This window comes from Procambarus clarkii, chromosome 56 (genome assembly GCF_040958095.1).
Source record: "Procambarus clarkii isolate CNS0578487 chromosome 56, FALCON_Pclarkii_2.0, whole genome shotgun sequence".
Classification (NCBI taxonomy): domain Eukaryota; kingdom Metazoa; phylum Arthropoda; class Malacostraca; order Decapoda; family Cambaridae; genus Procambarus; species Procambarus clarkii.
In genome coordinates, this window is record NC_091205.1 from 22,305,695 (window position 1) to 22,321,326 (window position 15,632).

General features: G+C 37.4%; 1 protein-coding gene across 4 annotated transcripts in view; it reads left to right on the plus strand.

The window, feature by feature from the left end:
• Window positions 1-15,632, plus strand: part of mon2 (Mon2 homolog, regulator of endosome-to-Golgi trafficking) — a 46,043-nt gene that overhangs the window by 15,429 nt on the left and 14,982 nt on the right. For 2 of the 4 annotated variants that reach the window (XM_069305870.1, XM_045762871.2), the window contains exons 11-18: window positions 199-341; window positions 1,400-1,554; window positions 3,497-3,706; window positions 4,592-4,846; window positions 9,464-9,695; window positions 11,651-11,823; window positions 13,012-13,187; window positions 13,617-13,779. In XM_069305870.1, coding sequence (XP_069161971.1) covers window positions 199-341; window positions 1,400-1,554; window positions 3,497-3,706; window positions 4,592-4,846; window positions 9,464-9,695; window positions 11,651-11,823; window positions 13,012-13,187; window positions 13,617-13,779 — 1,507 coding nt within the window. The remainder of the gene's footprint in view (window positions 1-198; window positions 342-1,399; window positions 1,555-3,496; window positions 3,707-4,591; window positions 4,847-9,463; window positions 9,696-11,650; window positions 11,824-13,011; window positions 13,188-13,616; window positions 13,780-15,632) is intronic. The other 2 variants (XM_069305871.1, XM_045762872.2) reach the window with 1 other exon arrangement.

Sequence of the window (15,632 nt, forward strand, 5' to 3'; positions counted from 1 at the left end):
CAGTGTTATAAATGTTACTTTCATATAGCTTGGCTTATTTGCTAAAATTTTCCATTTATTGCAGTGTTTTACTTGGTAGTGGGATGTTTTTCCATTTGTTGGGGATTTTGCACATTAATAACATTTATAATGATTTATATGATTGGCTTTAAATTCTAAGACAACTTAAAACTTATTTATCACGTGTTTCCTTCACAGTTTAGAAATGCTAGACAAACTGGAGCCGCCAACGATACCCGATGGCTATGGTGTGAGTGTGGCATACTACTGTCTTCTTGATATCATTCGTTCTATCCACTTGGTTATGATGGGTCCACAAGCTACTAGTGATGGTGTAGCAGGTAAAGTTGACTGGAAATTTGTACTATATTATTGCATAATGTCAACAATTGCAATATAAAATACTGTACAACTATTGCTCTCTGAGCCTCCCCTTTTATAAATAATTTATTCTGGTAATGGAATGTATCAGTTCTCTAGTGTAAGGGTACGTGCGCATTTCTCGCCCATTCTTACTGTCTACACGCACAAGACAATGTTACAGTCTTTATGAGGGGGGTCGAATCTGCCTCTGAGGTACCAGTTAATGCACTCAAATCTGCACATAAATAATTGATTAATGTAAATTCTAATTCTATATCTTGAGTATACAGTTTATAATTTGAGATATTATACTTTTGTTATACTTACATGTTATGCAGGCGATGAGTCACAATAACGTGGCTAAAGAAAGTTGACCAGACCACACACTAGAAGGTGAAGGGACGACGACATTTCGGTCCGTCCTGGACCATTCTCAAGTGGTCCAGGAGACTTGAGAATGGTCCAGGACGGACCGAAACGTCGTCGTCCCTTCACCTTCTAGTCTGTGGTCTGGTCAACTTACATGTTATAATTATGACTTTCTTTTAGGTAAAGAATTTAATGTCAATTTGTGTAAACTAGCCCCAACTATAAATATACACACATTTATGAATAAAGTGCTTCAATTTCAATTCAATTTGAATAATAAAAATCTTATAATATAGTGAATGAGGCATACCTTGATGAGAGAACTTGTCCTTCTCACTTTTAAATTCATAGCTAACACAAAAAGACTAGTTTAAATGATAGCCTGGAATTAAACATTTTATTTAATAGCCTTAAGATTTAAATTTATAAAAAGTTTTCTTTTATATTTGACTTTACTGGACTTGATAAAATTGAATAACTTCTAAATTCTGTACTAGGATTGTCTGACAGAACCGTTCCTGATTCTGTATAGTCCTGTTCATGGGAAGAGCAGAACCTTGTCTAATTAAGCACTGAGTGACTTTCTCTTGAAGGAGTTTTTCATCTGCACTCCTTAGCCTTATTTTCATGAACAAACCATTACTTGACTTTGTTCTTTTAAATGTAGGAGCGGGTGAACAGTACAATCCTAACGATGAGGACCGCAAGATCCATGAACAACTAGTGAACTCTGCATGGTGTGGCCTGCTAGCTGCTCTCACTATCCTGTTAGAAGCTTGTACTGATGAAGCTGCAACAGAGAATATTCTTAAAGCTATACAGGTCTGTTTAAGTTTCAGTTAAAGCAATAAATTGAGAAGCATTATATTTTAATTTAATATATTTGATTCATACTTCTCGTCTTGGGAAATGGAGTAATGAAGATATTGTTTATAGGTGGCCATCAAAGCAGTGGACAGTATTTAAGTACCTATTAGAGTACAGCAGAAATATGGTGTAATGAACTAATGAACTTGAGGTTACCTTGAGGTGCTTCCGGGGCTTAGCATCCTTGCGACCCGGTCGTCGACCAGGTCTCTCGGTTGCTAGAATGATCAACCAGGCTATTGGACGCAGCTGCTCGCAGCCTGACGTATGAGTCACAGCCTGGTTGATCAGGTATATGTATCACATATGGTGCAGATGTGATACATTATTCCAGAATATTCCTTCCCCTCCAAAACCCTCCCAGGTACAATTTTATTTTGAGGAAAATTTGTAATTATTAATTAACAATTCATTGTTTTGAGAGACAGGCAGCCAGTTTTTATATAAGTACATGTTAGGCCTATATCGAGATCCATCCCATGGTCGAATTATTGATCCTCCCAACCCTACAACAAGCTGACTAACTCCTGGGTACTTATTTACTGCTAGGTGGATAGGGGTATTAGGCGGTAGGAAATGCACCCAACCATTTCTCTCTCGCCCGGGATTCAAACCTGGAATTCTAGATTGTGAGTCAAGAATGAACCCGACTGTACTACCAGCACTTAAGCTGTAATAACAGCTATTTGTATGTACAGTGTTATGTAAACAATCCACATGAAAATAAAATCGTTAATACAATAAGGATCAAATATTCAAATAAAAATAAGATTTTTTTATACCTGTTCACTTGTGTATAGTAAATCTAAAATATTGTGATGTTCTGTCACATTGTTACCAGATACTTACCTTACCTGGAGATCTATGCTGTGTTTGATCAAGATTGCCTATAAAATGTGTTGGGAAACTGTTATAATTAATAATTTAGTAGATATGATCTCGTGAGTATTATCGGAATAACATTTCTGCCACCTACACTGACTTTCACTGAACAAGAAGAAAAGGCACATGAATAAACACAATTTTAAATTATGATATGCAGGAAATTATGGTATTTCACCATGCCCTCCCTCATCTTCAATCATGATTACTTTTAGTCAAATCTGAATTTGTGAGGGGAGGCAGGAGAGGCTAATATGGTGGGCAGATGGGATTTGTAATATGGAGGTCTGGATTTTTTAGAGAGAACAACTCGATGCCCTATTTTTTTGTATTAATATATATTTCCATAGGTGTTACAATGGTATAAATGTGAAACAAAAATGGAAAGTGAGTGTGTTACAATGGTATAAATGTGAAACAAAAGGTGTTACAATGGTATAAATGTGAAACAAAAGGTGTTACAATGGTATAAATGTGAAACAAAAGGTGTTACAATGGTATAAATGTGAAACAAAAGGTGTTACAATGGTATAAATGTGAAACAAAAACAGAAAATGAGTGTATATATACCAAATCAATCTGTTGCAGTAAGCCACCTTGTTCTGTTGAATCAAACTATATTCAGTAGCCAGTACTTTCCAGCTCACCAAGGGTGTCATTCTGCGGCATTCATAGTTACTTTTACCTCCCTGGCTATTGTTTTCTGAACCAGAATTGTCCTCCTCCTAACACCTCTCATTTCCATGCATGGGAATCTTTTCGCCATATCCTATTCTTCCACCTCATCCTCTGTCCCTTTCTTTTACCTTCCATCAAAGTTAACGTATATATACTTCTAGTATATATACGTTATATACTTCTAGAAGTATATATATATATACACACATATATACTTCTAGTATATAGATACATGTGATTCATATTCATTCACCTTATTTCTTTTAAAATAATTTAAACTATAAAATAACTGTTTAGACTTCTCTACCCCAATAAATAGCTCTTTAATTGTTAACAGACATTTGCAAGCCTGGCAGGAAAGCTTGAGCTGACAACGCCACGTGATGCCTTCATCACTGCCCTGTGCAAATCGTGCCTCCCTCCTCACTACACACTGACAGTACTCAATAATGCCAGTGTAGCAGCTGCAGCATCTGCTTCCTCAGTGTCTCGTGGCCATCAGCGCTCGCCCAGTTCTGAGTCGCAGCATCAGTATTATGACTCGGAGGTGAGCCTCGATGAAACTGTATGTTAGAATATCGCACTGAAGATACGTTTTTAAAGGTTTCAGTAATATCTGTCCTGGGACGATAATGAACTCTATCAAAGGTAAATGGAACATATTATTAATAGGTGTACTCAATGCTGTTAGAATGGTTTACATAGATGTATTTTTATATACTGTTGAACTATTATATCTAACACAGATGTGGCCAAGAGTTGTTAAGCCCAGAAAAGATGCACATTTATCAAGTTTAAGTATTAAACCTTTATTATACAGTAGTAGTATGATCCTCCATTTTATCAGCTTTTGAAATACCATTCTCCTTCCATGAATTAAATGTTTGGGTAAAATTCCACATAGTATCTGGTACCTTTATTGGTGACTTTCACTAGCTCTCTTTAACATATTACATCACTTATGCCCATAGGAATGCCCCTACTTGTGGACACACCGCTTTGAAGTATGTAAACACTCTGTCGTCTGTGGGATATTATAGAAAGCAGTTTTTCAAAGCAAATTGTTTAGCTTGTGGTACATGAATACCAGTTGCTGTTAAACAAACATTAAGTAAATATGTAAAAAGTATGATATTGGAAAAGTTTTGAATTGTTACCTTGCAAAGTTTTTATGCAAAGTTTTTACATGAAATAATTAAATTTTTCCTGGCTATGGTACATTTTTTGATGAATTGTAAGTCCTGTACCTGATACAAATATATTTGTTTATTACATTTAATTGCCCAGTATGTAAAGGTGGCAATTTATTTTTAAATTTTTACCCCATCAGACATGATGATGAGTTATGGATTTGAAATACATAATTTTCAGTACTTTCTTGGAATACTGAATGCTTTAGTAAGTATGAAGACCAGTGTAATGAGCTGTAAAGGGATCTTTTCACTGGCAGGTACGCCATCAAGTTGTAGCGGTGGGGACAGCACTAGCTACACCGTCTCTGCCAGTAGGGGCACAACAGGGCCCGGTGATGCTCACCAACAAGAACCTACAGTGCATGAGAGCAACTCTCTCCATGGCACACTGTCATGGTGGCGTCTTAGGAGCAGCGTGGCACCTGCTGCTTACAACGTTACAGCATCTTGTCTGGATACTTGGCCTCAAACCCTCAACTGGTGGAAGCTTAAAGGTACTAAGACTATATGTTAATACCAGTATTACACCTGTGTGAGGTATTTTACCGTCTGTTTTTTGTTTTGTTTTTTTACCCTTCTATATTAAAATGTTATACTGTAGACTTATTGCTTTTATAATTTATTTAATATAGAAATGTTTGAGTAGTGTTTATAAAAAGGACAAACACTCACAAGTTAATTGTTACAATAATAGAGGCAAATGAAGGTGGCAATTATCAACTCATAATGTAGTCACTTAATACTAGGATGGGTTGAAGGTTAAAGACCAAGATACCTACAGTTGCTCAAGCAAGGTATAACTCAATGCATTTCATGCAAACATTTAAGTTGCTGATCAAGATAAGAAACTGAACCACCACTTATGTGCGGTGTGCAATTTCCTCAAACATGAGGCTACAACTAGCCAAATCCTGTAGAACTGACAACAGGAGATACTTTTCTTACCGAGTTGTAAACCTGATACAGTATGCTCTTTGTGTCAAACTAATGACACTAGCTTTCTTCAGTTTTCATATCTAAGTGTAAAACCTCAGACAAACATGGGAAACCTTTCACAAGCTGTAAGCTTCATGGCAGACTGGTATATCAGGTACTAGTACATATCCTAAATACATAACATATATTGATTTGCATATGATATTAAAAAAACTTATTAATTTGCATCTATACTAACTTGGCAACTAAATTTAGCTTTACTAAATTTACATAACCTTTATGCTCAGTCTAGGGAAGATTTGGTTATTCAGTATTTAGTGCTATTCTTCATTAATTAAATACAGTACTGTGCAGTATATTAATTTCATGATTTGCAGACTGATTTTCGTGGAGTTAGAGTAAAAGTGAGTACAGCATAAGTTTTCCCTATTTGGCAGTTTTGTTATTGCCGATTAAAGGTTAATAAATTGTACATACATATACAGTATATAGTATATGTTCATACATATTATATATACATGCATATACATACATACATACATACATTGACGTTACAAAGAATTTTTTCAGTGTCAGAGTAGTTAATAAATGGAATGCACTAGGCAGTGATGTGGTGGAGGCTGACTCCATACACAATTTCAAATGTAGATATGATACAGCCCAGTAGACTCAGGGATCTGTACACCAGTTGATTGACCGTTGAGAGGCGGGACCAAAGAGACAAAACTCAACCCCCCGCAAGCACAATTAGGTGAGTACATACATTCATACATACATACATATATTATAAGAAAATCTTTGGAGCTGGATAGCAGGATTGAACCAGCATCCTAAGTCACCCCAAACGCGTATCTAGGATGACCCAGGACTCTGGCTCAATCCTGTCGTCCTGCTCCAAAGAATTTTCTTATATCACGTTATTGTGATTTCATTGTGAATATAGAGGTATACTGTACACACATATACTGTATACTGCATATTTTGCTACAGATACTTAATTACCAACTACCTCATTCTTAGTCCATAAAGTCACTTTGCCATTAATAGACATTTCCAGTGCTAGATTATACTGTCTGGTAGAGGCCCTTGGTGGCTCCCTGAAGCTATCTCGCTGAGATTGCTCCTGTCTGCTAGGTTACATCAGTCGCAGGAGTTCTGTTTTGGACTAACAGGGACCAGCGCCAGAACCTCGTCCCTTCACAGAGGTGCAAATAGCAGGTAATACTTTGCCATCCCACTGGAAAAGGATCCAGAAAGTCAGTGAACCATTACAGACAACTGTAAAGATCACAGGAACCAAAGTCTTGGAAACTGTCAAACAACTCCAACCCCCCAAATTCAAGCAAAATAATTGAATCGCTCGAGCTTCTGCTAACTCTGCGAAGTAAATTTTGTCGCTAATATGGTGTCTTCAACACCACTGCAGCACTCCCGGGTTGCCGTTGGTAGTAGTGCCTCTAAGCTAAGTGCCAGCTATCCATGGACTTGGTCCTATGGAGGGCATTTTCTTGTATTTGCTTCACATGTATGTTTCTATCCTGGGTTCTTGGTGGTCAATACTGTTTTTGAACTGGCAGTATGAAGTTGATTGTCACTCATTTTGCCTCTTTCTGTCCCTCTGTCATCTTTCTTCAGTATCCGTTTGTGTTGTCGTTTTTGTTGTGGCTGTTTCTTGACTGATATCTTATACTCAATACTGTTACCTCTCATGTTTGGCATTGGCAGAGCTGCTGTTGGAACTTGTGGGTGTTTTCTTCATCTGTAGCCATTTCCTTCTTTTCAAGTGAAGAACAAGTTGGCATCCTTCCAAAAGGGCTCTTTGGTAATTGATACTTGATTGGGTTGGCCAGGAGTGCATCATTTGTTATGTTTGGTTGTGGCTCTTCGTTGCTACCTTCCTTCAGCCAATTCTGCTTGGTGGATGCCTTGTGGATTGATCCTGTTTCCTTGGTGCCCTGTTCCAAAGCTTGCATTTCTAAAGTTGTTTGCAGTGTTGTTAAGTTTAGCCAGCATGCAGTCTAGCCTTGTGCCCATGATGCTCAGAAATATTCTGCACTGGCAACAGTATTTTCTACTAAGTCCTGGGTTGATGTTCGGGCGTGTGGATTTTGGTTGTCTAACAGTCTTGGTAGTCCAGTATTTGGTCAATATCACTGGACCCAGTCATTTGTGTTGCATTGGGTCATGTTTCCTGGACTTGTGCCTCTGCTTTGCCTTAGTACATACTGTCTCTCCTCTTCCCTGTTAAGTCCCTTATTTTTCTTCTCTGTGGTTAGTTTCAAGGAGGCACCAAGGGGCTCCTCTAGAAATCAGAAATCTAACATTAAATTTAATGAAATACCTCATTCTGGTATTTCATTCTCATTCTCCTGTTCACTGGAGCTTCTGGTAAACACCAGAAGCTTCTGTGAACAGGATAAGATCAGCATATTAGCAAACATAGGAATGTCAGTTAAGAATCTAAACAAAGTGGCTTTCAATTCATACACACTGCTTATTTGAGACTATTACTTGAATATGCAGCTCCAGCATGACTCCCACACATTGTGAAGCATAAACAGAAACTTGAGAAAGTTCAGAGGTTTGCAACTAGATGAGCACCAAAATTAAGCGGCCTCAGTAAGACAAGTTGGATGTCCAGCCATCCCAGCCCAAACCTAACAAGGCCAGACCAGCTAGTCAGATGCATAAACGTTTTACAAATCAAGTTTATGCATTATGGAAGATTTCAATAGTGTGTGAATATATTATATAAATTGGGTGCCTTATTTTTTAAATGAATTACTTAATGTGTGTTCAGCCTAAGTATATGCTGTACAGTTGTTCAACTGAGAATGTCAGACCCACAATAGGCTGCTCTTCACAAATTATTGCCACGGTTCATGCTAATTTCTCTCTTCTTTGTATACAAATTGTATCTTCTCATTTTCTTAGCATGGCATTTCTCCTCCTCCCACCCTGTCATTTTGGTTATTAAGCATGACCAAAATATATCTATACTCTCACCAGTCTTGTGCATTATTCAATTTTGCACTCCACATCTTTCCAAGATATTTTAATTCCTTTGTTCTACTAACCCCCACACATAGTGCTTAGATTGTCTATTGTACTGCTTTAGTTCTTTGAGTGTTCATGTTCATCCCACACCAGTGTTGTTGACATCTTGAGTAAAGGAAAACCCTACCATTCTTTCATGCTGTCATCCAGCCACATCTTATGCTAGTCACTTTTCTTCCTTGGCTCCTGCTGTTCTCAACATCACTTGCACAAATTCCTTTGTTGTCCGTCACACACTTCTGGTAATTAAACTAATAAATTATTTGTTGCACTTTTTTATTCACACAAATTTCACACAGTTTCCTTCTATATTAATTTTGAATGAGTAGCTCAATACAGTTAAAATACAGTACTAAAAAAACTCTCAACTGCATGCAACAGAATTATGTCTACTTCATACATGCTCATCACTCTGTGGAGTCCCTCTGTATTAACTGTCAAATGCTTTTCAAAGTCCATTGGACTATTTGCACCTTAAGCACTTTCTCAAATGCTTTCACCCCTACAGCACTACAGCAGCTTTCTTAAAGAATATATCTGATTGACACAACCTCTTCTGCCATGGACACTGACCTTATTCATTACAGTACTTGATCAATTTCTCGATAGTGGATGTAGGCCCATTTATTTTTCTGGGGGGAGAGAAGTCTAATAGCTCAAATGAGCTGTCAGCCTTCTTGTCCCATATAATTTGTTCATGTGAGGATATGCTGTACTGTATTTATTGCAATATTGTACTTTATTTTTATTGTACAATATTTTATTTGTATTTGTACAATAAAATATTTAAATATTGTTTATAATTTTTTAAGTAATACAGTGCATACAGTATTGTAATTAAATTAGTCATATTTGATATTTTAGTTAAAATTTCTGACAAATTATCCAGATGCAAAACTGTCAAATTTATCTATAGCTCAATGTCTGGATTGATCTCTTATTGCATAATCTGACTAACTGGATTATTCAACTCTGCATAATTGGGCATTTATTGTACATGGATATACCAGTACAATACAGCAGATCCTAGTAATAGTATTAGAGTTTTGAATTTTGAACTCCTGTACAGCTTTTCATTGCTTAATTTCATTGCATTGTATGCCATGTAATTTCTGCAGGCAGGGCGAAGCACTGCTGAGACGAATGCTGTGATTACAACAGCAGTTATTGCAGATCTACCAGTCCTTTCATCAATGCTCAGTCGTCTATTTGAGTCTTCTCAGCATCTTAATGATGTAGCTCTCCATCACCTCATTGATGCACTCTGTCAACTATCCAGGGAGTCAATGGAGTTGGCTTACACCAACAGAGAGCCATCACTGTTTGCTGTTGCCAAATTGCTTGAAACAGGTAAGCACCTCTTCAATACAAGCCAATTTTGTACTAAATTTGTTGGCGTTACCATTTACAAATTACTTTAGAAACCATAAAACATTCTCAGTGCTTATCTATCAATTTTTACAGGTATTGAAATCTAATTTAATAATACCCGTATTCTAGGTTTTCTGTAGGGGGCCAGACTGTGGCTTTCTGTAGGTAGCTGAACTGAGAAAGCTCCACACAGAGTTACAGTATATAAATATGTTTGCTGATAATGCTTAGCTACTAGAGAAACAAGAGACTTGAATGACTGTTATACCCTACAAGATGACCTGGACTAAATAAGTAAGTGACACATGGCAGATGGAATTCATTGTAAATAAATGCTATATTATGGAATGTGGAATAGAAGAAAATATCCCATATGCAACGTAAAAACACAGTATGTAAAAAGACATTAAAGAGGTCTTACAAAGAAAGAGATCTAAGGATGGTTCTGGATAGTAAACTGTCACCAGAGGACCACATAAAGGACATTGTGTGGAAGGAGTCTGTGCTATGCTTTCCAACTTCAGAATCGCTTTTAAATAATGGACATGAAATACTAAAGAAATCATTCTTGTGTGAGACCAAAATTGAAATTGGCAGAAGTTGTATTGGGCCTCTATCTCAAGAAGCACATCAATAAATTGAAAAGGGTGCAGAGACATGCTAGTAAATTGCTTCTAGAATTTAAAAACAAGAGCTACAAGGAGATGCTATAGGTGTTAAATATGCCAAAGTTAGAAGATGAAATGAAAAATAGGTGATGATATTTACTCTCCATTCAAAATAGTAACAAGAATCAACAAAATAGACAGGAATTTTTGTTTTAAACCTACAACTTCAAGAAGAGGTCACAGACAGATTATGATTCACAATAACATGGCTGAAGATATGATATTTAAACCACACTTCAGAAACTGAAGAAAAACAATGTTTTGATCTATCCTGGACTATCATAAAGTTATGTAATAGAAAGAATGGAAGAGATGATCGATATGACTAAAGATTTATTTTTCTTTCTATTTTTCTAACTTTTTCTTATTTATACCCTTTTTCTTGTTCTTACTCCTTTTCCTTTCCTTTCCTTTACTTTACCTGTTTCTCTTTATTCTTACAGTTTCTCTTTTCTGACCTTTTTCCTCTTATTCTTTTATGTTATTCTTATCTTTCATTCTTTTTCTTCCATCTTATTCTTAGTTTTCATCTTATTCATATCTATATCTTTCACTTTCTTTCATCTCATTCTCTTCCCTCGTAATATTCATCTCTTCTACTGTTTTTCTATTACATGACTTGATAATGGTCCAGGACAGACCTAAACACCATCTTTTCTTAATTTTCCGATGTGTGCTTCGGATATTAAGAGGTCATGGATTCAAGCTAAGGAAACAAAGGTGCCAAAAAATATTAGAAAGTACCTGTACTATGCTCTTTTTCAAACACAGCGGTAGACATGATCAAGTTGAATGAGAAGGCAGTGGATGCCAAAATCATCACTATTTGCAAAGCGTCATTTGACAGAGTAATGGGAAGACGGTACACCACAAGCATAGCCCTCATCCTGTGACTACACTTAGGTAATTAAATTTAGCTAATTCCACCTATAAGTTACACGAGTCCTTATCAAAGAGGCAAAGCCTAGGAAGGAAGTGAAGCAAACATCCAGTAGTTAGGTCAAATCCCCTACCTCACCTTCCTTGATGACTGGTTGTCCTCCGGTAGGCCAATAGGGCTCCTATGACTTGCGTGACTCGGTAGTGGGGAAGCTATCTCAGCGATGCAGCTTCCTGAAGTTCTACCAAAGAGAAGCATTTCATTACATTCAATGCTGGTTTTCGAAGTTTTCTGTTATACTGTATTACATTCTTATTATTTATTTTATTTCAGTAGAATTTGAACTTGTTTATCAGGAGATAAAATTTGTATTCAAACTTTTTCAGGTGTGGTCAACTTGGGTCGAGTTGAGGTGTTGTGGAGACCAGTAACCAATCACCTGCTGGATGTATGCCAACACCCACATGTTCGTATGCGGGAGTGGGGTGTAGAAGCGGTTACTTATTTAGTGAAGGCAGCACTTACTCACAAGCACAACCCGCCTCTTAAAGACAATCAGGTTAGAACTTTTAGACAATTTTCGTGATTGGTAAGTACTCGAGTTTCATCTAAGGTTTTATATAGTCTATGGTATCCAGATAAATTACCCTACCATCAATGGCAGCTCTCAAAAGTTTATGATATGTTAAGTAAACATACAAGTATTGTTCATTATAAATTTTATATCACATATTTGGCATTAAATTTGTTAAAAAAATTCCTTGTTATTATTTCATTTAGGACAATGCACTAGAAAAATTCAAACATTTTGCAATTTTCCAGAAAGGTTTGGTCATTTCACAGGAATCCTTTGCAATATATATTTCCTTAGAAACGTGGACTGTGTCATCCACAAGCTCCTCATTATGGATTGGCCACAGCAGAAGTTTCTCATGGAGGCTTTATTACCACACAAACCTTTCACTCTTCAGCTTGCTGAAACCTGTTGACCAGACCACACACTAGAAGGTGAAGGAACGACGACGTTTCGGTCCGTCCTGGAGCATTCTCAAGTCGATTGTGAATCATCGACTTGAGAATGGTCCAGGACGGACCGAAACGTCGTCGTCCCTTCACCTTCTAGTGTGTGGTCTGGTCAACATACTTTAGCCATGTTATTGTGACTCATCGCTTGCTGAAACCTCTCGACTTTCAAATATTGTTCTGCCCTTCTCTTCTAAGATGCTAGTCATCTGCCTGTTTTGTATGATCACTTTATTTTACCCATGTAGACTTGTTTAAGAAATTCTCATTCATTCTACTAACATGTTCAAACAACTTCATTGTTTGTGCTTCACCTACTAAAATACTTTTTCTTATAAGTATTCAGTCAAGCTGATTTAAAAAAAAAAAAAACTCGGTTTCACTGCTTGTATTCTAGAGCACTCTGCCACTTTCCATACCCATGTTTTACTTTCATGTGTCAGGGCTGGGAATTGTTTACTCTCACTCAGTTCTTCCTTAACTCCCATTCTAATATTCACCTCCTATCACACTTCTCCCACTCATTAGTCTATCTTATTTTACCTTACACACTCCCATTTTTTATCTTTCATTGCCCCCAAATTTTTAAAACTTACTACCTTTTCTTGTACCTCATTCCCTTATCTCAAACACCATAACATTATTAATAAGGTTAGTGTTATTGAGTGAAGATAAAGTATATTACTGTCCATATGACTGCAGTTCTATATTTTCTCATCTACAGAAGTTACAAACCCTGCTGCTCTCACCACTGTCTGAGGTATCACTGGTAGGCCATCCCGATGTGCGTCAAAAGCAGTTGGAGTCTCTCCTACACATTCTCCACTCTTGTGGGGAACTCTTACATCATGGATGGCCTTTAATCCTCAATATTATTGGAGCCATCAATGATAATCACAGGTAAATGCAGGGATTTGTGGTGTGAAGAAACGCATTCTTCATTTGTTACTCTTTTTTTCTAACCATTTAAGAAACTTTGGGCTCACTTTAAACAAGCAAACAAATAATTAAAAGTATCCCCTTAGATGATGCTCTTTGGTGGATTGAAACGAGATATTGTTGCTGCCTGAAATGCTATGCATGTTAGTGGTTTTGCAAATGTAGAACACCAATGTTATGTACTCACACAAACTCAGTGTACCGTCTTGTATATAAATAAATAAATTAATAAGTAGATATATAGGAGAGAGCTGTTGTAGTATTGCACAAGTATTAAATGTTTGAGATATTGTGTGCTGAAATGTTTGAATGGTGGAGCCGTGCAGGATAATAAAAAGCTGAAAATCATTAAACTGTGGTTTAATGTCCATAGTTTTTGTATATTTTCAGTGAACATCTGGTTCGGCTAGCCTTCCAGTGCTTGCAGCTGGTCGTCACTGACTTCTTACCACTTATGCCATGGGCATGCCTGCCTCTTACTGTTGATACAGCAGCCAAGTTTGGCTCACAGACTCAAGAACTAAACATCTCACTCACTGCTATTGGTCTTATGGTGAGTTTATTTTATAAATTGTTTAGGTAAAAAATAATCTTAGAAGGGAAAACAGTTGGAAAATTTATATTTGCAGCATTTTAAGTTCTTAGGTATAAGTGAACAGAGATGGGTTGCTGAATATTATTTGAAGAAATAAAAAGTTTATACTAGGGAATAAGATTTGGTATGAAGTTGAGTTTATGCTATAATCTTATGGTTATGATGATTTTCAATATCTTTATGCATAAGAATAAGGGCCTGTAATGATAGGTAATTACACACATTGTTCAGTTGGAGGACGTTATGTTCAAGGTACTGTATAAGCCCTTGTGGGCAGCATTACTGAAACATGGTTCCTGCCTTAGGACTGAATTTTTCCAACTTATTAAAATAATGTTTGTATTTGATGGAGTTGTTGTAGGTAACATACAATATTCAGAGAATATATAAAAAAAAAATAGTTTCGTAAATATTCACTTGCCTAAAATTTGTATTTAGCTGCAAGCTAATTCCCTGTTTGCAAGAGTTATTAAATATATAATAAACAGTTAACATTTTTCTAGATGTAGTTATTTTCTGTGGCTTTCTGAAGCTATCTTACTGAAATGGCTTCCCACTACTTGGTCACATCAGTCATAGGAGTCTTGTTTGGCCTACCAGGGACCAGAGCCGGAACCTAGTCCTCTTAGAGAGGTGCAAGAAGCTGGGGACTATTACAGTCACCAATACTGGGAAAATATCCAGAAACTCAGCAAAGTTATACAGACAACTGTAAGGATCATAGAAAATGAGGCATTGAAACAACCAAACAACTTTGCAAATGGTTCATTACAAATAATTGATTCACTCAACATTAGCTCAAACTCCTTAGTACAGACTGCTGCTACTAGGTAGCCTGGAGCTTCCAGGCAGCAGCTGAATACAGGTCAGTCCCGTTGCTGATGTCGAGTGCCACTGCTTCTCGGCTAAGTGCTGGCCATCCTTCAGACTTTGTCATGTGGAGGCCATTTGCTTGTTTATCGTTCTATTCTTTTAGTATTTGATTCATGTGTGTGTGTTTATTTCCCAGTAGTTTTGCATGGGCTTGGCATATTTTTCTCTTTGAACTATACTGTATGTGCTTTGGTGACCCTTTCCTGGGCACTCATTTAGCATTGCACCTGCACTGTCAGAGATACTTATCTGGTGTTTTCAGGTGTCTAGGTGTCTTTGACTAGGCCTCTGAGAGGCCTAGTCACTGGGATGAAGAGCCTTGCCTTGGGCTGTGCATGAGTTGTTGACTCCTCTGTGTAGGCACCTTGGCTGGGATGTCCTAACTGGTTTTGAGTGGTGTGTGCTAGGGTACATGCACGCTCGTTTCTGTGACACGCTGTGTACACATTTTGTTGCCATGTTGTATTAGCATACATTCGGTGTCTGTTTTTTCAGCAAGCATCCCTAGTGCAGGCATGTACTATTTGGCTAGTTACCTTCAGATTCTGGTACTTTCCTTGTGAGTCTATGGTATGGCTTGTTATTGGTGAACCCTTTGACAGACATTGTCTTCCTCCACCATGATGCCTGTTGGGTTGGTGACACCTTCGACCTGGAGTCTTGCAATGCATGTGTGCGATGGATCACCATTTTGTCTAAGCCTGCTTTATGATAGGACACTTAAAATGCAGCGGCCACTTTACAGGCTCGCTTTTCTCATATTCATAATTCATGGAAGGGAGTTAGTTTGGATGTCCCTGAGTTGGCCCCTTGTGGTGTTTAGGGATCCAGAATTGGAGGTGTTGGTGTAATCCACCTGGACTAAGTTTGCACCTCCTCTTCCTTTCCCTGTTGGTGTGGTTCATTTTGCATTTGACCTTCCCCTGGTTCTGGTCTGA